Source organism: Phacochoerus africanus, chromosome 12 (assembly GCF_016906955.1).
Source record: "Phacochoerus africanus isolate WHEZ1 chromosome 12, ROS_Pafr_v1, whole genome shotgun sequence".
In the NCBI taxonomy this organism is placed as follows: domain Eukaryota; kingdom Metazoa; phylum Chordata; class Mammalia; order Artiodactyla; family Suidae; genus Phacochoerus; species Phacochoerus africanus.
Window position 1 is genome coordinate 58,215,987 of NC_062555.1, and position 24,449 is coordinate 58,240,435.

At 35.5% G+C, this 24,449-nt stretch overlaps 1 protein-coding gene across 1 annotated transcript in view; it reads left to right on the forward strand.

Moving 5' to 3' along the window:
- The window catches only part of DNAJC1 (DnaJ heat shock protein family (Hsp40) member C1), a 198,800-nt gene that overhangs the window by 47,933 nt on the left and 126,418 nt on the right, over window positions 1-24,449 (forward strand). Inside the window, exons 3-4 of the mRNA XM_047755503.1 lie at window positions 19,671-19,772; window positions 20,282-20,328. Of these exons, the coding sequence (XP_047611459.1) occupies window positions 19,671-19,772; window positions 20,282-20,328 (149 nt within the window). The remainder of the gene's footprint in view (window positions 1-19,670; window positions 19,773-20,281; window positions 20,329-24,449) is intronic.

Genomic DNA, 24,449 nt, shown 5'->3' on the forward strand with positions numbered 1-24,449 from the left:
TTTTAATATAGGTCTATTCTGGGTTGGAGTGGAACTATTGAAGACTAGTTTGATTTCTCAGATATTTCTCATGTTGTGATTCAAAGAATGGGATATAACAAAAGTATTAGTACTAATCAATCCGTATTTCCTTACCAACTTGTAGTCTTTAATGTTTAAATCTATAATTATAAACATTTGAAAATCTGCATATTTACTATGTTTAAGGAATGTCAGAAACCATTGCACAAAGTCACTTTAGGAATAAAGTAAATGACAAAATATTGAATCTAAGAAGCACTTAGATGTAATATCGTAATAGTGTCCAAATCAGCACTGATAGAATCAGTATGGAAAATTTCTAATTCCAGGCAGGTTGTGTTTGGTGACCTGTAGTGTACATTAGGAATCAAAGGTCAAAAGAAGTTTAGGACAAATTAATAGCATCTCTTCTTTAAAATACTTGCTCTTTATCTCAGCCTCATTCTCCGCTTCCTCCCAATTGGAGACTTTCTAGGAAAGCAATTTTACTAAAAACACATTAAATTAATTCAGAGGAGTAGCTCAAAGAAATTATATCTGTCCTAGTGAGAGGTGAGATGCCACCAGTTATACTGTAGGCAGTACATTTTTAAACCTTTTACTCACCTTGAAGTTGAAACATTTAAAATTTGAGTATAATATATTTGAATTTTCCTTTTCTATCTTTTCTGTGTACTGCTTAAAAACAAAACAAAAAGTAAAATTCCAGAAGGGAAAGTGAAATAAGCCTAGCTAGCTTAACAATGAAGTTTCAAAAATTTTCCTTCATTTTACCCATGTACGAAAACCGGGAATAAACTATTGAAATAATTTCTGCATTAATTTGAGTATAGGGGGTTTTTTTTCTTCTACTTTTAACTGATTTAATAAGAGATTTTAAATCATTTCCACATTCACAAGCATTATGTCCTATTGTATTTTGAAGAACTCATGTTTCAAGAAGTGATTGCTTTCTAGCTCCTCTGTAGCCTTCCAAGAGATTGTACTGTCATACTAATACATTATTTATAAATAAACACATTTTGGTAATGCATGCTCAAAACAGTTTGGTAACCATTCCATTATAATCATCTTTGTAAGACCAGATATACTGACTCACCCGTTGTTCATTACAATAGACTCTTTTCTTACCTTGTTCTCCTTTCAGTGGAACTAACATTATTACATTCTTTAATCTTGTAGACATTTCTAGCATCTAGATGTGTTTGCCTTGCTCTCCAGGTCACATCAAACTCCTAGGTGGACTCTCCTCTGTCTGCATGCCACCCAGGCACTTCCTCCTTGGCTTTCACGATCATTTTCTGCTTCAACTATTGCCGTAATCTCCCCCACTCATTCAGGCCGTGTACTAATATTTTGAAAGATGAAATAGAATTTTGCTTTTAATAAGCTATATTAATAAGCCTTCTTTCTTTTGTGATCTCTGCAAAGGTAGGCTTGTAAATTATTACAAATATTTTAACAAAAATTTTGGTCACAAGTCAAGCATGACAAATATGCTAAAGCAAAATATTTCTTCAGAGATCAGAACTGTCAGTAACTTCCTAGAGTATAATGATCACGAAATAATCTATAAGCAGCTATTGCATAATAAAAAACCCATAGTTGAGAAACTTGAGTCTTCTAAAATTCTTGCCTTCGGGAGCTGCTGAAAGGTATAGAAAAGATCCATAGTATCAAAGTATATACTCTGGTGTAGATTTCCTTTTATTAATTGTTGGTGGTGTTCTTCTTAGAAATTAGACCTACCCTGTAAAAAGGAAGAGAAATTATTCCAAATCTTCTCCCTGGTTACAGTCCTAAAACTAACCACAGAGTGAAAAGGAAGAATAAATCAGGCCTTTATCATTTCCTACAGTTTTATCTTTAGAAGGCTACAAATGAGGTTTCTTTCCATTTTTGTTGTTTATTCAAGGTAACGAAAGGGAGATCCTAGGGAATGAAACTGGTTCACAGGTAGTTTTGGATTAATTTCCATGTATTTTGGTTTTTTCTTTTGGAAGAGACGTTGCTTAAATGTTTAGGTTGATTTTCTCTTGGATTTATTGCTATTTCTGTAAGGAGTGCATTTGAAGAGTCAAATCTACCAAAGTAGTTTGAGAGAGACAGTTTTCTGAAGTGAAGTTTTTATTGAAATGCACACTCAGGAGTTCCCAGTGTGGCTTAGCAGTTAACGAACCTGACCAGCATCCGTAAGGATGCAAGTTCATCCCTGACCTTGCTCAGTGGGTTAAGGATCCGGCATTGCTGTGAGCTGTAGTGTAGGTTGCAGACGTGGCTCAGATCCCGTGTTGCTGTGGCTGTGGTGTAGGCCGGCAACTACAGCTCCAATCCGACCCCTAGCCTAGGAATCTCCATATGCTGCAGGTACGGCCCTAAAAAGACAACAACAACAAAAAAGAAAAAGAAAAAGAAATGCACATTCATACCTTCAGAAAAATGTAAAAATCATAAGAATATAGTTAAATGAACTTTCACAACTGAATCCATCTGTGTAATTACCAAAGCTGAGAAAGAGAATGTTACCACCCCTTCTAAATCCTCTGTTGTGCTCCTTCCTTATCACTCTCCCCCACAAGGACAACCAATATCCTGCCTTCTGACACCATAAATTAGTTTTACCTTTAAAAAATTTTATATTCACATAATCATATAGTAAATGCTCTGGTTGCTTGGCTCCTTTTGCTCAACATTATGCTCATGAAATTCATTCATGTTGTGTAGAATAGAAGTTCACTCATGTTCACTGTTGTCTGTGTATTCCATTACATGAATGTATCCCAATGTATTTATCCATCCTACTGTTGATGGACATTTAGATTGGTTCAGTTTGAGGCTGTTACAATCAGTGCTTCTGTGAACACTCTTGTACTTGCCTTCGGATGAGCATATATTTGCATTTCTGTTGGTTACCTACCCGGAATGAATTTGCTGGATCATAGGGTATGTGTGTAAATGATCTTTAGCAGATACTGCCAAACAGTTTTCAAGTGGTTGTACTAGTTTATACTCCCTCTAGCAGTGCAGTGATGTTATAATTGCTCCATATCCTGTCAGCACTTGGTTATTAATTTCTTTTTTATAAAGAGAAAATCTTTTACAAATCTTCACTTTACAAAGATAAATTATCTTTTTTATTTTGGCCATTTTGTTAGGTATGTAGTGGTATCTCACTGGGGCTTTACTTTTCCCCAATGATTAATGCAATCGAATATGTTCTCGTTTTTTGGCCATTTGGATATAAAATACACAAATTGTAAAGTATTATCTATTTCTGTGTAAAGTATTATCTATTTCTAATATGGTTACATAGAAAGAAAAGTGGGGAATTTGAATTTACTGATCATTTCATCAGTGATTATCTATATAATTTTTCTTTTTTCTTTTTTGGTCTTTTTAGGGCTGCACCACCCACAACATATGGAATTTCCCAGTCTAGGGGTTGAATTGGAGCTGCAGCAGTTGGCCCACAACCACAGCCACAGCAACACCAGATTCAAGCCACATTGGTGACCTATGCCACAGTTTGTGGCAATGCTGGATCCTTAATCCATTGAGTAAGGCCAGGGATTGAACCCACATCCTCATGGATACTAGTTGGGTTTGTAACCTGCTGAGCCACAATGGGAACTACCTATGATGTTTATTTTTCATGCATCACTTCTCAGTTATTACTTAACAGTTATTTTGCATAAAATTGGAAATATGAAGAAACAGTAATGTAGGAGAAAGGATTAAGTTTAGAAATAGCCACTGTATACTTAAGAGCCTCTGTTAAAGAACAGCTAGGCAGAGAGTTATTAGTTTTATCTCCCCATGCCTGCATGTCCTCTTTTTCTCTTAGTGTGACCTTCCTACTCCCTCTGATGAAGAGTTCAAGCCTAAAAGAACTCTCTTACCATCAGCTTGCATCCTCATTCGTGTTAATTCAAAGAATCCCTCTTTCAGCTTTTATCAGCAATGTTTGTATATCATCAGGATTTATAACATTTACAGTCAGATGCTTTCACCTTCCCACAGTCAAGCTACAGACTTAACTCCCACATCTATCCCCTCCTTCCTACTGTAGATGTCCCCTCTCTGAAGGCCAATTTTTATCTCATAATTTGGATTCTATCCCACCTGCTCTAGAAACATTCTGTCAATAATCCTTTGTATCACCCATGTTTAAATTCTTCTATCAACTAGATCCTTTTCATTGGTATTAAAAAGAAAAAAAAAAAGACTTAGGATGGAGCATGATAATGTATATATGTATGTGTGATTGGGTCACCTTGCTGTACAGTAGAAAATCGGCAGAATTCTGTGAACCAGCTAGAATGGAAAAAATAAAATAAAAATCATTAAAATAAAAAAAGAAAAATTTTCTTAATCCCACATCTCCTGTTAGAAGTCAAATTTCTTGAAAATCTGTCCTCATTTCCTCACTTCCCACTCATTCTTTTGTTGTTGTTGTTGTTGTCTTTTTGCCTTTTCTAGGGCTGCTCCTGTGGCATATGGAGGTTCCCAGGCTAGGGGTCTAATTGGAGCTATAGCTGCCAGCCTACACCACAGGCGCAGCAACTCAGGATCCAAGCCGCATCTGCAACCTACACCACAGTTCATGGCAACACCGGATCCTAAACCCACTGAGCAAGCCCAGGGATTGAACCTGCAACCTCATGGTTCCTAGTGGGATTCGTTAACCACTGAGCCATGACTGGAACTCCCCCCACTCATTCTTTACTCTGCTCTAGTTTGGTGTCTCTACCCATTACTCTACCAAGATAGCTCTTCCCAAGGTTCCTGGTGATCTTCAAAATAGCAAATCCAGTCAATACATTTCAGTGCTCATTTTACCTAACAATAGCAGTACTGATATTGCTGACCATTCTTTTATTTTCAAAGAAGAACTATACTCTTCTGATTTTCTACTTGCCTTTGGTTCTTTGTCATTATTTACATTCTTCAATCTCATTTAGGCCTTCATATCTTACCACCCCATACTTTTTCTTTAAGCAGTCTTATTTGTGCCTGGAGTTTGATTTTTCTTCATGTACCAGTCGGTAGCTTCTAAATGTATATATCTAGTACAAACTATTTCTTTGAGCTTCAAACCTGTGTATTCAGATGCTTAATTGATGATAGTTGCACTTGATAATTTCAAAGGCACCTCCTGCATGGCAAACTCATAGTCTTCTCTTCTAATCTTACTCTTCCCGTATTCTCTGCTTCTACCAACGGTTCCAGAATCTTACTTGTGCAAGTCTAACACTACGAGCTACCTGTCATTTATACTCTTCCTCCAATCTAAATTATCAACAATTCTCTTAATAACCTTTCTTTCTTCCTTCCTTCCTTCCTTTTCTTTTCTTTTCTTTTCTTTTCTTTTCTTTCTTTTCTTTCTCTTTTTCAAGGCTGCACCCGTGGCATATGGAGGTTCCCAGACTGTGGGTCTAATCGGAGCTACAGCTGCCAGCCTACACCACAGCCACAGCAACTCCAGATCCTTAGCCCACTGAGCAAGGCCAGGGATTGAACCCATAACCTTATGGTTCCCGGTTGGATTTGTTTCCACTGCACCATGACAGGAACTCCCAATAACATTTTTTAAAAACCCAAAGATTATCTAAGATAAACTCATTGCTACTCCCCTACAATATGTAATTCTGTGGAATTCTGTCTTCCCTTTTCTCTTATCCTAGGCTCACCCATTATTTCTTACTTGAACCGTACTATGATTGCTATAGTCAAAAAGTCACCATGATCAGGAAACTATCATGATCACTTAGCAACAGCTACCACTCTATTATACCTGCCCCACTCAAAGGATTACCCAACACCCATGAAGCTAGGAGTTGAAACTAGGACTTCTAATACTGTCACAGAAAAACCTGTGGCTTTGTTTATCAGCAGAAGTGGTCTTTGCCTTGTTTTGCATTCTGTGTTAGAGTGCATCTAACTTGTTTAGTATAGGAAGATGCTCTAGAAATTCATTGTTGAATATAGTAGCCGCTAACCACATGTGGTGATTTGAATTTAAATGAATTAAATTAAATAAAATTTAAATTCAGTTCTTTAGCCATGCTTCCCACATCTCAGGTGCTCAGTAGCCATATGTAGCTAGTGGCTACCATGTGGATAGTGCAGATCTGGAACATTTCCATCATTGTGCAAAGTTCTTTTTAAACATTGCTGGACTAGAAGGAAGGTAGACTGAATATCTACTTTATGTACCAAGGAGCCATGATACCTGAAGCAATGTATAGTTTGAACAGAGTCCCCTAGGAGGTCCAAGAATAAGTTGCTTGGACTAGGATCATGGGAGTGTTTGGATGGAAACACTGAGGAAAGAAAATAATTGAAATCTAATCTTACCATTAGATTTTTGGCTTTGGCTACTGAGTAGATAGGAATGTCATTTACCTAGAAGGAAAAACTGAAAAAAGAAGAAAATCTAGGGGATCTGTATTATTTATACTTTCTAGTGGGAACTTTAAAAATATATAAATGAAAAGAATTGGTCTCCATCTTTAAGGGATTTACAATCCATAGGATGAATAATAGTATTTAGAAATATACCCTAACAATCCTTGTAGAAAGGGAAAAATGTCCTGGATGATTATTACATGTCTGTTTATTTGGAGATAAAGATTTCACCCTAAAAAAGTGAGTTAATTTCAGAGATCCAAAGAAAAGCATTTATTATCACTCCAGTGCATTTCCTAGATTGAACTTTTATTTTGTAAATTTATCAGTTTTTTAAAATGCTGTAGGAATTTATTAAAATTGGAGGATAATATAAGAAAACACACCTTCTATGCAGTAAAGACAGTGGATTGGTTTCAACATTTATTCCTTCTTTCAGGTATGTTGTCCTACACAAAATGTGGGAAGTTAATAACTGTTTCTTATGCTCACTTGCAGTTTGTTTTCTAGATGTAGTGTAGTTTTGACCAGTAAGTGGCAATTAGATAGAGGCTGTGCTTCTGCTGCTTTTGCCCTGGCTCTTTGTAGGCATGTGTGCCCATCTATTTTTCCATTGGTGTGGCAAGGATTTGAAACCATTGCTTTCATTGACTATAGCCACCTTCTCACTTTACCATGTCACGGTGGAAGCATACCTGTAGGAAAATTGAACTAAACCATTTAGCGCTAGAAGTTGGTTGACTCTCATTTGAGAGGTTCCCCCTGTGGGCCTTGGGAACTCTTCTCTGGACTGACATTCTGGGGTGGGACTCTTGTCTTTGGGAAGAAGACTGCCCAGAACAAGATACAGTCTGACAGGAACCACAGTGGAGATAGGTCCTGTAAGAGGAACTGGTGCTCTGAGGTTAAGGGCCAGTCTGTCTCTGAAAAGGAATAAATGCAAAACTGCTTCAGGTGAATGACACATTTCCCTGTGTCATTTCTAGAACTTGTCTAGACTGAGCTTTCAAATGAGATCATTTAGCTCTGCTCTTGGAAAGTACAGCAGGCAGAGGTAGTGGAGAGGAAAGTAAAGTTGATAAGTGACCATTTTTAAGATACAGAAACAGATTTTTAAATGACTGAGAAGGCAGTCTGTCTCGCATGTTTTGTTCATCATTGTGAAGAATCAGTTTTTTTTTTCTTTTTAGTTCCATTACTTTCAGCTTTTATGTTTTACTTGTTCTTATTTTTGTGTGTGTATTTGGTTGTTCTTTTTCTGTTTTCTTAGGCGGAATACCTAGTCAGTCATTTTTGGATTGCCTTGTTAAAAGAGCATTTAAAGCTACAAGTATACCCTCCAAGAGCTTTAGCTCTCATAGCTTTTGATATCAAATATTTCATTTTTCATTAATTTCTAGGCGACATGTAACTTTGGCTTTTACCTCTGCTTTGCTAAATGTTTTTTAAAAACTTACATTTGGTTGTTCTGTCTCTCAAACCTCTTTAATATAGAACAGTCCCTCCTGTTTTTTGCCCCTGCCATTCACTTGTTAAAGAGACTGCCTTTTCAAGATAAATTAGTTGCAAAATATAGTCTAGGATATCTAATCTGGTTACTAGAAATGATGATTTTGTTTTGTGAATAGTTGATCTGATGTTCCTGCTATCTCAGTCCCCCAGTAATTAGATATCAGAAGCAGCTGTCTCTTAAGGCTGCAGTATTTTGTTTATCTACATTTTGGAAAATACTTGTATTTTTAATCTTATGGAGAAGGCAGAGGTGTGCTCAATTTAAATAAGCATGTTGTTAATCCATGTTTATTTCATTGCAAGTTAAAAATAAATGACAAAATGCATTCCTCTTACTCTACGGGAAATTATCTAATTTGTCAATAAATTATTCTTACTTACCTTGACAAAAAATAATAAGATATATGTTCTATATAGGCATCAATAACCAGGATTTTGATATAGACTAACCTTTTATTGGTTCCTATGTATAGTTTAAGGCTAAGTCAATTAAAGCCATCATCTATACTCTATGGGCCAAAACCATACACTTAAGTGCTTTTGAAAATAAAATTTCAGTGGGATACCACCACAACTCATTTGTATTTGTGTCATCTATGGCTGCTTTATCACTTCTGTGGCAGAGTTGAATAATTGTAACAGACTCTGGCCTGCAAAGCCTCAAATATTTACTATCTGGTCCTTTACAGAAGGTTTGCCAATCCCTGATGTAAAATAAAATAAGAAACCCCTCTTGAGTCATCTAAGAATTTTCATGCTTTCACTTTGTGAAGCTTTTATGAGGATAGAGATTGGGTTTATTGTGTTCACTACTATGTCCTCAATGTTTGCACTTAGTAGGTACTCAATAAATATTGTCAAATCAATAAATAAAAACCATCCAAATCCATTTTATTCATCTCAGTCCCCTAATACTTATGGTCTAAAGCATGAATCCACATAAACCACAAGTCAGATTCACCAAGTGTTAAATAAAGGAAAAATGGGGACTTTCTACTCTACACATGATAACAATTTTCATTTACTCAGCACTATTGCAGTAAGCACATATATATATGTGCACATACATACATATATTCATATAGATCACAGCAATCTTTTAGGTGTTGTAACATTATCATCTTCATTTTATAGGTGAGAACTTGAGACTTAGAGTAGGTAATTTGTCCAAAATCACATAGCTAGTAAGTGACTTAGTTGTATTCACATCCATCTTCATCCTAAGCATTGTAGTAGGTGGAAAGGAACTAACTCTAATGTCTAGGATAGGAGTAAATTTCTGTGAGATTTGTCCCACATCTAACAGCCTTACTAGATCTGTTCATAAGTAAATTAGATAAGAAAATTTTCATTTACGTTAAAGTATTTCTCTTTAGAACAATGTTTCACAGAGAGCAATCCATACATTTCAAATATCTCTGGTTTGAACTACATCAGATCTTTACTAATCCTATTTTTTAGATTTCCACATAACTGGCTCCATTTGGATGTATATAACTTGAACTTACATTAGAAGGTAATCAAGGAGTGGCCATAGGATATGCAGAAAATAGTAAATTAGTCTTTAATTCTAGAAGAGGTAGTAAGGGAAGTGAAACTAAATTACTGGCAGGAATTTTCTGTCACCTAGTACCTGTGTAGCATTTTGGCAGATTACTTAGCCTCAGTTTGCACCCCAGTTTCCTCATTAAAATAGAGATAATAACATACTTATCTCCAAGGATTGTAAAAAATCAAAGAAATTAACATATGTAGTGGCTAGAACAGTGCCTAGCACATAGCATGCGATAAAGATAATTCAATATTTTTCAGTTTTTAAAAACTGAGGTATAATTCATGAAACACAAAATTTGCTATTTTAACCATTTTAAAGTGTCTAATTCAGTGATTTGCAGTATATTTACAATGTTCTGCAGCTGCCATCTAATTCCAGAACATTTTCATCACCCCAAAAGAAACTCCATATGTATTAAGCTGTCTCTCCCACTCCCTTCTCCCCTCAGCCCCTGGGAACTACTGATTTGTTTTCTGTATTAATAGATTTTTTTCCATAAAGGGCAAATAGTCAGTTAAAATGGAATCAGTATACATGTAAGGATAACCTGACCCCCTTGCTGTACAGTGGGAAAAAAATAATAATAAATAATTTAAAAAAATAAATAAAATAAAATAAAATAAAATGGAATTATACAACACATGGTTTTTTGTGTTTAGCTTTTTCATTTAGCATAATATTTTCAAGATTCATTCATGTCATAGAATTTCAGTACTTCATTCCTTTTATGTTTTGAGTAATATTCACCATCTTGATATACCTATACTATGTTCTGCTTATCCATTCATCAGTCAGTGAACATTGGATTGTTTCTACTTTTTGGCTGTTGTGAATAATACCATTATGAACATTTGTATACAAGCTTTTGTTTGAACACCAGTTTTCATTCTTTTCAGTAAATACCTAGGAGTATAATTACTAGGTTGTATGGTAATTCTATGTTTGTTTATTTGTTTTTTAAGGAACCACCAAACTTGCAGGGTGGCTGCAAAGTTTTATTTTATTTTATTTTATTTCTTTTGTCTTTTTGCCTTTTCTAGGGCTGCTTCTGCGGCATATGGAGATTCCCAGGCTAGGGGTCTAATCAGAGCTGTAGCTGCTGGCCTAGGCCAGAGACACAGCAACACGGGATCTGAGCTGCGTCTGCAACCTACACTACAGCTCACGGCGACACTGGATCCTTAACCTACTGAGCAAGGCCAGGGATCGAACCCGCAACCTCATGGTTTCTCGTCAGATTCATTAACCACTGCGCCACGAGGGGAACTCCTGCGAAGTTTTAAATTTTGATTAGGTACAATTTGTCTATTTTTTCTTTTGTTGCCTGTCCTCTTGATTCATCCATTGTAAAATCAAAGGTCATATAGATTTACCTCTACGTTTTCTTCTAAGAGTCTTAAAGTTTTATTTCTTATATTTGGGACTTTGACTCAAGTTATTTTTTTCATACAGTGTGAGGTAAGGGTCTAAATCTGTTTATTACTAGCATGTAGATACCTAGTTATCTCAACATCATTTGTTGAAGACTCTTCTTTCTCTGTAGAATGATCTTGGCATGCTTGTTGAAAATCAATTGACCATTGGAGAGTTTCCGTTGTGGCGCAGTGGTTAACGAATCCGACTAGGAACCATGAGGTTTCGGGTTCCATCCCTGGCCTTGCTCAGTGGGTTAAGGATCTGGCATTGCTGTGAGCTGTGGTGTAGGTTGCAGACGTGGCTCAGATCCCGTGCTGCTATGGCTCTGGCGTAGGCCGGTGGCTACAGCTCCGATTAGACCCCTAGCCTGGGAACATCCATATGCCGTGGGAGCGGCCCAAAGAAATAGCAAAAAGACAAAAAAAATTTTAAAAAAAGAAAAAAATCAATTGACCATAGATGAATAGGTTTATTTCTGGACTCTGAATTCTTCTATTGAGCTATATGTCTATCCTTGCACTGTGACCACACTGTCTTGATGACCATGCCTTTGTAGTAAGTTTTGAAATCAGGGTATGTGAATCCTCCAACTTTTATTATTTTCCAGGTAGCTTAGCTATTCTGGGTCCCTGGAATTTCCTTGTGAATTTTAGAATAAGCATGTAAATTATCCCAAAATGCTGGTAAGATTTTGATAGAAATTGCATTGAATCTGTAGATCAACTTGGGAATTATTGCCATCTTAACAATGTCAGTTTCTCTAATGCATGACCATGGATGCCTCTCCATTTATTAAGACCTTCTTTCATTTCTTTCAGCAATGTTTTATAGTTCACAGTGTATAAATGTTACACTTATTTTGTTAAACTTATTCCAAAGCATTTTATGCATTTTGATGCTATTATCAAGGAATTGTTTTCTTAATTTCATTTTTGGATTTTTAATTGCTTGTATGTAGCAATACAGCTGATCTTTATATTTTGATGTCATATCCTACAACTTATTGCATTCATTTATTAGCCTTTAACACTTGTTCAGTGTTGCTTTAGGATTTTCCATGTATACGATCATGTCATTTGTGAATAGAGATAGTATTAATTCTTCCATTCCAATTTGGATGCCTTTTATTTCTTTTTCCTAAATAATTGCTTAGGCTAGAACATATATCCCTCTTACTACTGATCTTGGGGAAAAGCTTTTAGACTTTGACCATTAAGTATGAAGTTAGCTGTGGGTTTTTCATAGATATCTTTTATCAACTTGAGAAACTTTCCTTCTAGTTCGTTGAGTGTTTTGTTATCAAACAGTGTTGGACATGCTTTTTCTGCATCAGTTGAGGTAATTATATGGCTTTTGTTCTTCATTTTATTAATAGGATGCATTATGATTGATTTTCATACACTGGTCCACCTTTGCATTCATGGGATAAATCTCACTTGGTCATGGTATGTAATCCTTTTTATATGCTGCTGGATTTGGTGTACTAGAGGTTTGCTGAGGAACTTTGTATCTGTATTCATAAGGGGTATCAGTCTATAGCTTTCTCTTTTTGAGATGTTTATCTGGTTTTGGTATCAGGACCCCATTAAGGAGTTAACATTGCTTCCTCCTCTGTATTTTGAAAGAGTTTAAAGAGAACTGGTGATTTCTTCAAATGCTTAACAGAATTCACTAGTGAAGTCATCTAGTCTTGAGGTTTGGGGCTTTTCTTTCACAGACATTGGGGTTTTGGGGGGGGTTGGTTTTTATTAACCAGTCAGTCTGCTTACTTGTTATGTCTGTTCACTTTTTCTGTTTTTTCATGAGTCTGTATGTTTCTAGGAATTTGTCTGATTGGCATACAGTTGTTCATAGTATTCATAGTGTGCTATCTGATTATTTTACTACTTGATTCTTTGTTTCTTTTACTATATATCTTTATTTTCTTTGTGTTTGTCATGGAGATTACAATTAACATTTAATTTATAGCAATCTAGTTTGAATTAATACCAAATTTAGCTTCAATCATGTAAAAATTTGGCTCCTATATAGCTCTATTCCTCTTCCTTAGTTATTGTCACAGATTACACATATGCCCATATACATAGATCTGTATTATTGTTTTGTTTGACATATTTATAATTATTGCTTTAAGTAGTTGTCCTTTTTAATTTTATTTATTTATTTATTTAGTTGCTTTTTAAGGGTCATACCTGTGGCATATGGAAGTTCTCAGGGTAGGGATAAAATTGGAGCTTCAGCTGCCAGCCTGCACCACAGCCACAGCAATGCCAGATCCAAACTGCATCAGCAACCCACGTGCAGCTTATGGCAATGCTGGATCTTTAACCTGCTGATCAAGGCCAGGGATGGAACCCACATCCTCATGGTTACTAGTCAGGTTCTTAACCTGCTGATCCACAATGGGAACTCCCAAGTAGTTGTCTTTTAAATCATATAAAAATTGGAGTTATTGAGTTACTAACCAGAAATATATCAATATTGACTTTTATATTTATCTGTATAGTTATCTTTACCACTGTTCTTTATTTCTCTGTATGGATCTGAGTTACTGTCTAGTGTTTTTTTTCCTTTCAGCCTGAATGACTCTTTGTAGTACTTTTTTTTTTTTTTTTTGTCTTTTGCCATTTCTTGGGCCCCTCCCGGCAGTATATGGAGGCTCCCAGGCTAGGGGTTGAATCAGAGCTGTAGCCACCAGCCTATGCCAGAGCCACAGCAACGTGGGATCTGAGCCGCGTCTGCAACCTACACCACAGCTCACGGCAATGCCAGATCCTTAACCCACTAAGCAAGGGCAGGGACCAAACCCACAACCTCATGGTTCCTAGTCAGATTTATTAACCACTGCACCACAACAGGAACTCCTGTAGTACTTTTTATGGAACAATTCTACAAGTAATGGAACAATTCTACAAGTAATGAATTGTTGAATTGGAATGTCTTAATTTCTCTTTTATCTTTGAGGTGTAGCTTTGCTGGATAGAGAATTCTTAGCTGACAAATTTTTTTTAAGCACTTTGAATAAGTCATTCCATTAACTTCTGGCCTCCATGGTTTCTGATGAGAAATGAGCTGTTAATGTTATTGAGAATTCCTTGTATGTAATGGGTCACTTCTTTCTGCTGCTTTCAGGATTCTTTGTCTTTGGACTCTTGGATTATAATGTTTCTAAGTGTGGATTTCTTTGTGTTTATCCTACGTATGAATTGTTAAGGTTCTTGGATGTATATATTTGTGGGCTTTTTTTTAATATCAAATTTTGAAAGTTCACAGCTCCCCCCTGTCTTTTTGGCCCTTTCTTCTATTTTCCCTCTTTGACTCTTACTATGTGTATGTTGGTACACTGGGTGGTGGTCTCTTAAGTTGTATTCATTTTTCCTCATTTTTTCTTCTTTCTGCTTCTCATATTGGGTAATCTCATTGACCTATCTTCAAATTCATGGATTCTTTCTTCTGCCTGCTCAAAGCTGTTTTTGAGCCCCTCTTATGAATTTTTTATTTCAGTTATTGTATTTTCAAGTCCAGAATTTCTCTGTTTCCTTTTAAAATTTTCTGTCTCTGTTGTTATTCTCAGTTTGGTAAGACATCATTCTTATTCTTTGTGCTCTTGAGAATATTTTAAATAATTGATCTAGGAGTTCCTGCTATGGCACGGTGGGTTAAGGATCCAGCATTGCTGCAGCTGTGGCATTAAGTTGCAGCTGTGTCTTGGATTTGATTCCTGGCCCAGAACTTTCATATGCCATAGGAGTGGGAAGAAAACAATAAACAAATAAATGAAAGTTGATCTAAAGTCTTTCCCTAGTAATTCAATGACCAGTCTTCCTCAGGGACAATTTCTGTTAATTCCTTTGTTCTGTGTGTATGGGCTGTATTTTCTTGTTTCTTTGCATTCTTCCTAACTTTTGATGAATACTGGACATTTCAAATATATAATGTAATTATATATTTTTTTCACCTCACCTTGGTTTATTTTTTTTGTTTTTTGATGCTTGTGGTTGATGTTGTCTGGTTTTTGTTTTGTTTTTTTTTTTACTTTTTAGAGCCGCACCTGCAGCATATGGAGGTTCCCATGCTAGGGGTCAAATCAGAACTGTAGCCACCAGCCTACTCCAGAGCCACAGCAATGCCAGATCCAAGCTGCATCTGAGACGTACACCACAACTCATGGTAACGCCAGATCCTTAACCCACTGAGTGAGGCCAGGGATTGAACCCAATACTTCATGATGGGAACTCCAGTGTTGTCTGTTTGTCTAGTGATTTTTTCTGAACTAATTTTGTAAAGTGTACATTCTTTGCCATGTGTGGCCACTGACATCTCTGATTAGCTTAGGGGTCAGCTAATAATTCAGCACAGATTTTTTTTTTTTTTTTTGGTTTTTAGGGTCACACTCATGGCATATGGAGGTTCCCAGGATAGGGGTCCAGTCAGAGCTATAGCTGCCAGCCTACACCACAGCCGTAGCAACACAGTATCCAAGCCACATCTGCCACCTACACCACAGCTCACAGCAGCACCAGATCCTTAACCCACAGAATGTGGCCAGGGATTGAATCTGTAACCTCATGGTTCCTAGTCAGCTTCGTTTCTGCTGCATCATGATGGGAACTCCAGCACAGATTTTCTTAAAGATTTGTAACCAGAAGAAAAAAAAATGTCAAAAAATCTTTGGCAGTGATTCTTTGTATATTTTGAGACATGCTTTCAACACTCAGCTAGGCAGTTTCCACCTCTTCCTCAGACTTTACTTCCTGTTTGTTTACATCCTAAACTTCATCCAGAAGTGAGAATTTAGGGTCTTCTGAGATCTTTTTGAGCAGGTACTTCACCCTGAGCATACCCATGTTGGTGCTCTGATTTCCAAGGAGTATGTGGGAGCTTTTCAAATCCCATATTTCCCAAAGCATCTCACTTCCCAGTCTTTCCTCCCAAGGTTTTTTTTTTTTTTTTTTTTTGTCTTTTTAGAGGCACACCTATGGCATATGGAGGTTCCCAGGCTAGGGGTCTAATCAGAGCTGTTGCTGCCAGCCTATGCTAGAGCTACAGCAACACCAGATCCAAGCTGCATCTGCAACCTACACCACAGCTCATGGCAACGCCGGATCCATAACCCAGTGAGCGAGGCCAGGAATGGAACCTGCAACCTCATGGTTCCTAGTCGGATTCGTTTCTGCTACACTATAACGTGAACTCCATCCTCCCAAGTTTTTGATGTGTCTGTTGTATACCCCAACTGCCATTCCTTGCCTCATTTGGCACCAGCTAATAAATTTGCCTTTAAATACTTTTTGACAAATGTCCTAAACGGTTGCCTCTCTACCGTGGGAGAGATATGAGTTTGGTAAAATAAAGATAAGCCCTTTACACGATCTGTCCAGAAACCCAGACAGGCCAGGACAAGCAACCACAATTCTTTGAGAACAAAAGGCTACTTTGCTTACCGTAGCACTAGGAATCACCCCAATAACTCAGATTGGCATCTTCAATACCCTACTAGAATTGGCTACCTTTTTCTTCACTAAGTGCTTGACTGATTGCTGGAGTCCTTTGACCGTTTGCAGAGTTTGGATAAGGTTGATTCTGACAATTTTTGCCAGGTTATTTGCTGTTTCTCTTCAGAGTCTGGCCCTTGGAGTTCCCTACTCTGCCACTTTCATTGATGTCTCATCACACTGTTTCAGTTTTGACAAACATATATTACTTTCATAGTTTCTCTTTTTTTCTTTTAAGAATGACTATATATCTCTTCTTTACAGAGGTCATGCAAGTGTTAAGATAATTCATGTTCACCTTACCAAAGAACCAATTTAGAAGAGAAAGAATTCTGGCGATTGAATCCTGTAGATCTCCTGATATTAGCAGTGTTAATATCAACAGTTCACCCATAGTCCTATTAAAATTTTTCTCTGCAAGCCAGAGAGATAAAAGGTCTAATTCACTGAGTATGTTCTACATTCAAGTCTCGAGCAGAAATATGATGTAAAATGTTCTACAAAAGCCAACATTAAAAAAAAACCCTATATATCAGAATCTTTACCTTTAGAACTGCAGTTGACTGCATTCACATTGTGGTTATATGGATGTTTTCCATATAGTTTATCAGATCAGTAAGATTGTAACAGTCATTCTCACCGCCATCCCAAAAGCTGTAGCCCCTGTGTGGTGATTCAGCCCAAATCTATTAACTGAATTGAAAAAAATCAAGATAAAGAGCTATGTTTCTGATGTAGTATTTTCTGGGTCTTGAATTCTCTTTTCCTCTGTTTACTAGCAGTGTGAACTTGAGCAAATTGCTTAACTCTGCCTCACTTACCTAATCAGTAAAATAGGCCTTCTAACCACTATATTTAGAGCTTTGTCATGAGGATAAAATAAGTAAAGATTCATTGAGAAATTAACTATAATTTAATACATACATAAGCTAGCTTGAGGTGCAGGTTGCCTAGAGCATGTCTTTTAGATAGAGAAATCTCTGAATCCCCATTTAGGATGAAGCTTATTGGTGAAATAAACCTACTGGGTACTTTTCAAGAGGAAAAATAGGCAATATTTCTGTGTGGCTGAGAGGCCAATTCCTAAGTCAGGAGAGAACTGTCTGTATCCACAGTTGGGTACAAAAAAACCCCCAAAACATGAGGTTTTAGCATCCTATTGTGTGATGATTTGGGGGACAAGGAGTATGGGCCAAGACGGTGGGATGTGAAGCTAAAAATACTGGAAAAGACAGATGATGAAGACACTTGGGAGTTACTAGGAAGGATTTGAAATAGGAGAGCTATCTAGCCACATTTGCATTTAGGGTGTATACTGTGGTAGAAAAATAGAGGCTTGGGATCAGCTTGGCAAGACTGGAAGGAGGGAAATGTCTCAGGTCACTGTTAGTCATTTTTATTTGTAAATAAGTCATACATGTTCCATAATAAGCATGTATTAATTTTGTAACATAAGCAAATACATGAGCCTTTATTTTGTAAGAAATTTACTTTTGAGGAGTTCCCTTCATGGCCCAGTGGAAACAAATCCGACTAGGAACCATGAGGTTTCGTGTTTGATCCCTGGCCTCACTCAGAGGGTTAAGGATCTGGCATTGCTGTGAGCTGTGGTGTAGGTCACAGACTCGGCTTGGATCTGGGGTTGCTGTGGCTGTGGTGTAGGCTGGCAGCTACAGCTCCAATTCGACCCCTAGCCTCGGAACCTCTGTATGCCACAGGTGCAGCCCCAAAAAGACAAAAAGAAAAAAAAAGAAAAAAGAAAGAAATTTACTTTTGAAATTTGTGTATTATATAGTCCCAATTTAATAAACTCTAAAATTAATGTCCCAATTAGAGAATGAGTGTTCATTTGACACTTGACCTCTTTGCTCAACATAATTTTCATCATAGAGGTTCAATAAGTAACCATCCTTTTGGTTAAGTATAAGGAACACATCAATTCCATTGAGCAAGTGAGAATGAAAATTATAACCACATTACCTGCAAAACTTACTCTGCTAATTTTATAGCTCCTCAGCCCTCCACAAGTCAGAAAAATATTCACACCTAAGTTGAAACTTTAAAGTAAAGTGATAGCCTGGAGCAGTAAGCCCCAGAAAACTGGTAATGAAAGTAATGGTTTATAAAAGAGAGCTTGACAGGCTAATTATAGTCTCACTTTGCCTCTCTCCCAATTCTATTTCTTTAACAGCTATTTAGTACCAGGTACACAGACGTCAGTTAAGTTTTGGTTTTTCAGTCATTTGAACTTTTTAGTAAAAAGCAGTTTTAGGAGTTAATTGAACAAATATTTAGCTATAAAACAAGTTAAAATTTAGTAAGCAGCTTTATTATCATTGTGCACTACTATGAATATGTTAGTTATTGGAATAACTTTTAAACTTAGTGGAGATCAAGTTTTATACCCAACTTAACAGTGTATTCTTTGTTATCATCATGTATTTTATATGGGCCATGTAAAGTGATGTTTTTTTAAGTTTACATGTACACACAGGATTACATAAAATGCAATTTTAACATTCACTTAATCCGGAATACTCTTAGTCAGCTATCGTGATCTTTTGAAATATACTTAAACTATGTTAGTAATACATAAATAGTGGGCAGATTTATTTCTGCAAACCAGATTGTGGGGACTGGACATAACTGAAAATACGCCCCTTTAAAGTACTAAAAAAAATGTTAAGGACAATATACATAGCTATTTCTAATTATAATTATTTTGGATAAATGCAAATTTAACTGCCTTCAAATAGGCATACTTTTTGACATGTGAAATTAAGATTCCATAGGTTGTTGCTCCATGGTAAATTCAATATAAATAACAATGAAGGAACCACATATGGTAAGCCTGGGATTCAGACATTGGCTTTAAGATTCTCAAATAAATAAAGACCTTCTTTGAAGGCACACGGATGTATTAATTTTTAATTTGTTTCTTTTTGATCTCTTAATTACTGAAAAAGATTTATTGGTTAATTTTAGGAAGGCAAGTGTTTGAAAAGTTTTGCCAAATACTGTCTTCTTTAAATGAATGTATGGTAATGAAAAGTTAAGAGGAGAGCCAAATTAGATTGAATAATTGTTCAGTCATGTGGGTCAGGCTAGTTGCATAGCCTGGTTGTTAGACTGATTGCTCAAATTACATTGCCTGGGGTCCTGCACTTGGTTGGCTGTCTTCTCAGATCTTAACAAGGTTCTGGGAATTTCTTTTTCTGACAAAGTTTGCTTTGTGTTTTTGCCCTCCCCACCCCCACCTCCAGGATGCTTCTTCTGCAGACATTAGGAAAGCATATCGTAAGCTTTCACTAACTTTGCATCCAGACAAGAATAAAGAGGAAAATGCAGAAACTCAGTTTAGACAAGTAAGTAAAATATACTGTTATTATGTATACTTTTGTGATAATTTATAAATAAATGTTGATGGTAGAAATAGTAACCTATATGTAGAATATTTCTGTTTGAAATGAGATTGTAGTTTAGAAATATAATGTATATGTTTAATCAGTTGTTTACAAAATATGTTTTTGCCAACACTTTTATATTTTTTTATATTAGAATTATATTAGAATTCTTCAAAGGTCATAATTGTTATAATTTTCTTGTCTAAATTATAATTTATGCTTTTGAAAAGTACATGTTAAGAGGATTATTACCTTTATCTTTCCCAAAGATTTATTTTGGTATCAAGCACTTTTTAACTCTTAAGGTGCTACCAAAACCATAAAATATTACTTATAACTAAGATTTTATCTATTCATTGTACATACAAGCAACTGGGATTTTTGCATGTGCATTGTAGTGTGTTCATCTTCCTTCGTGATTTCTTATAGTTGAGAGTATTTTTAATGTTAAAGTAATACTTCTCTTTTAGTTGGTGGCCATTTACGAAGTTTTAAAGGATGATGAACGAAGGCAGAGGTGAGTGTTCATCTGCTTTTGAATTAAGATGTTGTACTCTGATGTCTTAGTTTGTAAGGAATTGTCTCTCTAAACATTTTATTTATTATAAGTTAATATTTTTATTCTTTTCAAGAAATGCATTGTTCTTAAAATATATGTTTAGAGCAAAGTTAATTTCTTTTGAAAATATTCTCTAGGTTGATTCAGTACTTACAAGACTTCAGGATCATGGCTTCATTAGATAAGATTTTTAACATGAGCACCTATGCCCTGGGAAATTCAAATACTACTTGACTTCAAACAAATGCCTATTCATTTTTTATATTTCAGTAATTGCTCCTATCTGGGCTTGGGGGGCTTTCCCCCCACCCCCACCCCTGCTCTATTTCTTGAATGTTTTGCAATTAGGCAATTAGTGATATTCAAGTTATTACCATTTCTTGGTGATTTCTCACTCTCAAAATAATAAACCCAATTTGTGAGTAAGAGAACAGATTAGTATAAGTCTGTAGAAGATAGGAATAGAAGGAAAATAATTGCTTTTTTCCCCTATTTCTTTTGCTCCATCCGTTCCCTTACTCTGCTCCAGGGATTCTGTGTTTAGGGTTGAATGTCAGAGAGGAAGCAGCCTGCTCACTTCGAGACTTCTCTGGGGCCCTTTCAGAAGAGTGGTGATATATTTATTCAGGGGTTTGTATGCTAGTGACTTAATACAGACAGACCCCTTTCCTCTACTCTTCAGAATGTGTGAAATGTAGGCACAATTGCAACGGGTTTTAGAGCTTTTAGACCCATAATAAGAAATTTTGCATTAGGCCTTAGGACACACAGAAAAACACGCAACTGAAACAAACTTCACAAAACACTTCTTACTGTGTGTGTTTCACACATAATAAGATATTTTCTATTCTAGGCTAGTCTAGACTAGTCTTTTTTCATTTTAAAAACAATGCTTGTTGTGGTCTACTAAATGGATTTCATGAGACCCTAGTGAGCTACAATCTGCCGTTTGAAAATATTGCTCTACAATAAAAGGGTACCTTAAAGAGAAAACTGGTATTTGAGATTTTAGGCTAAAGCCAGCCTAAATATCTGGATCTCTCTTTGGAAGCTAGTTATCTTAAAGACTACCCCAAAAATTGTGCAGTATGACACTCTGAATCTTTCTTCAAATGTATTATCTGGAATTATTCTGCAGCCTACATGTTAGCTACCACTCTTGGTTCTCATCTTAGCTCTTTAATTTAAATACCTCACTTTGTCACACTGCAAAGCAAGGACTCAGGATAGTCTCTTGAAGTGTTCTTTGCTTTATAACAAGGGTTGGCATTGGTCCAGATACCATAGCAGACATTCCTCTTGTTTGAGATAATCCATAATGTTGAAAGAGTCCTAGAAGTGTGTTGAAAGAAGTGTTGGTCATTCTGTGCATATTTTCTAGTTGGTTTCTCTCACTGAGCCCCTAGTTTTGTTTCACACATCAGGAATGTGTCTGTAGAGATAGCTTTATTTAGTGTCCCTACATCTTTGGCATCAGATTTTGTCCTTTTGTTTGTTGATATTTTAAAAGTCAGTAAACTTTGTAACAATTTCTTTCAATTACCGAAATTATTTATATCTTTTCAGAACAAATCACTTCTCATGTATAAATTGTTTCTTCATTAACATAGACTCATCTAACATTTTCTTTTTAGGATTAGTTCTTTTTGCATTTATTGTAGAATGTTAGTAGGAAAAAATGGATCTGACAGTAACACATACAGCTGTGGTATTTATACCCCTTGAGGCACAAGTAACTCTTTGGTAACTGCTTTTCCTTGAGGCAAAAGTCTTAACTAATCAAGCTGAGAATCACTCCTCTAAAGCTTGTGCCTGAGGCCAGGTGACCTATGAGTATTTAAACATATAGGAGAAATGCACCTCTACAGACAATTACCTAATGTTTATAATTCCTTTAGGAAAAAAAAATAAAAGCATAGTTTTATCTTCTGAAAGAAGATTGTTTTATACCGATATTAAAACATGCTCTTTTGTATCACAATTATTTATTATACATTTGCATCAAATAAATGCTTTTAAATGTGTAACCTTCCAGGAATTTGCAATTTGGAAAATTGTCATAGAAATGTTTATTTATTTCCCTGGCAAATAATTGTATTTTCACTGAAATCAGGTGCATTTTAAAATTTTGGGTAGAAAAGGGAATAGCAGTGAAATAAGTAACCAACTGAGTAACCTTTGTCTTTTTTAATTTTTTAAGAAATAGACAGATTTTATTCTATTTATAAAGCAGCCTTATTTAGGTATAATTTGCATACCATAAAAGTTAACCTATTTTAAATGTATAACTCCATGATTTTTAGTAAATTCAGAGTTAAGCAAACCATCACAGTCCAGTTTTAGAACAATTCTGTCACCTCAAACATGCCCTCAAGTCTATTTGTAGGCACTTTTCACTGTGCTTTTAGCCCCAGGCAGTCCCTGATCTCCTTTATGTATCTATAATTGTGTCTTTTCTGGACAATTCATGTTAAGGAAAGTATCTAATATGTAGTCTTTTGCATCTGGCTTCTTTCTATTATCATAATGTTTTTGAGGTATAGTCATATTGTAGCTTATACCAGTAGGTCATTATTTTTTATTGCTGAATAGTATTCCACACACCATTTTTGTTTCTCTGTTCACCAACTGGTAGACCTTGAGGTCCTGTCCACTTTGGGGCTATGATAAACAGTGCTGGTGTGAATATTCACACACAAGTCTCTGTGTGAACAGATGTTTTTCATTTCCCTTGGGTAAATTCCTGAGAGTGCAACTGTGAATAAACTTTTAAGCCTTTTTTTCCTTTCAAAGGCATAGACTATAGCATGAAAATAACAAGTTTTCCTGGTTAGTGTAAGGAAGATTAACACAGAAGCCTTTTTTAAACACCTTAGGTAACTTGCTTATTTTAGGAAATAGCAGCTCAGCTATGTTCCAACATAAATTTTCTATACAAGTGCCTTGAGTGTTAACTGGAATAAAGTATTGAGTGGATACTAATCACTGCCTATATATGCTAGATTGTACTTTAGTAATATTAGGATATTTACTTTTGTTTAAAAATCTGTTATAAAGCTTTAACCAGTATTTTTTTGCTAAGCTGCTTGGGCAACTTAAATTTTTTTTTTTGGGGGGGATCTATTTTATGGTACTGTATTTGTAAAAGTAGAGTGTATTTTTTTAATTTACTAAAGTCATGTTTTATGTATAAATCCAGTGAAAAGTATAGTTTAATCTCAGCTTTAATTTGCTAGACCTTTACAAATCCATTACCTCCTTATTACAAATTAGATTACAGGTGTGTTTGAATAAAATAAACATTAACCTGAGAATGAGAAATCTTAATACCTTCCCTAATGAGGAGATATTATGACACCTATTATATACAATATATAAAGTGCTGTGTTTTATAATTCTTGACAAATATATATATATATTTTATAAAGGAGAATAAGATCAATTGATTTAAACTTGTTCCCTGTTTATGATCTTTGTACAATTAATTTTTACTCTCAGGTAAAAATTCAAACATTTCATAGTGGGAGATTCAAAATGTAGGCAAATGCTAAATTATTTCAATGTTCATTTCAAATATACATATTTCCTATTTTAATTTTATAGTTACTATTTTATATTTCAAAGCATGCTAATAATATGCTAATCATATTTTTAATTTACATAATTTTTTTCTTCTGGTAATTTAAACATTTTTAGATTTGCTTTCTAATGTTTATATTAGACTAATTATATTTGATGAATTGCAGGCTATAGAATGGAACTCACTAATGATTATGTAACCATTATTATATTCATCATGTACATTTTAATATAATCAAATGAAATAAATGTGTATTAGCCCATATGTTTGATGTGTAGAATTGATCAATTAATGCTTTAATTTCTAAGACAATATCTTTATAGTTCCATATGATTTTTTACAATAGTGATGTTTTCATCAGAGAAATTTACTTCTGTATTTTCTTACAATACATTCATACATGTGTACATTCTTAATCTGGTTTGAATAAATTGTTAAGAGCAGTTTGTATACATGTAATTATTTTAACAGTGATATATGTTAAATACAGAAAATGTAT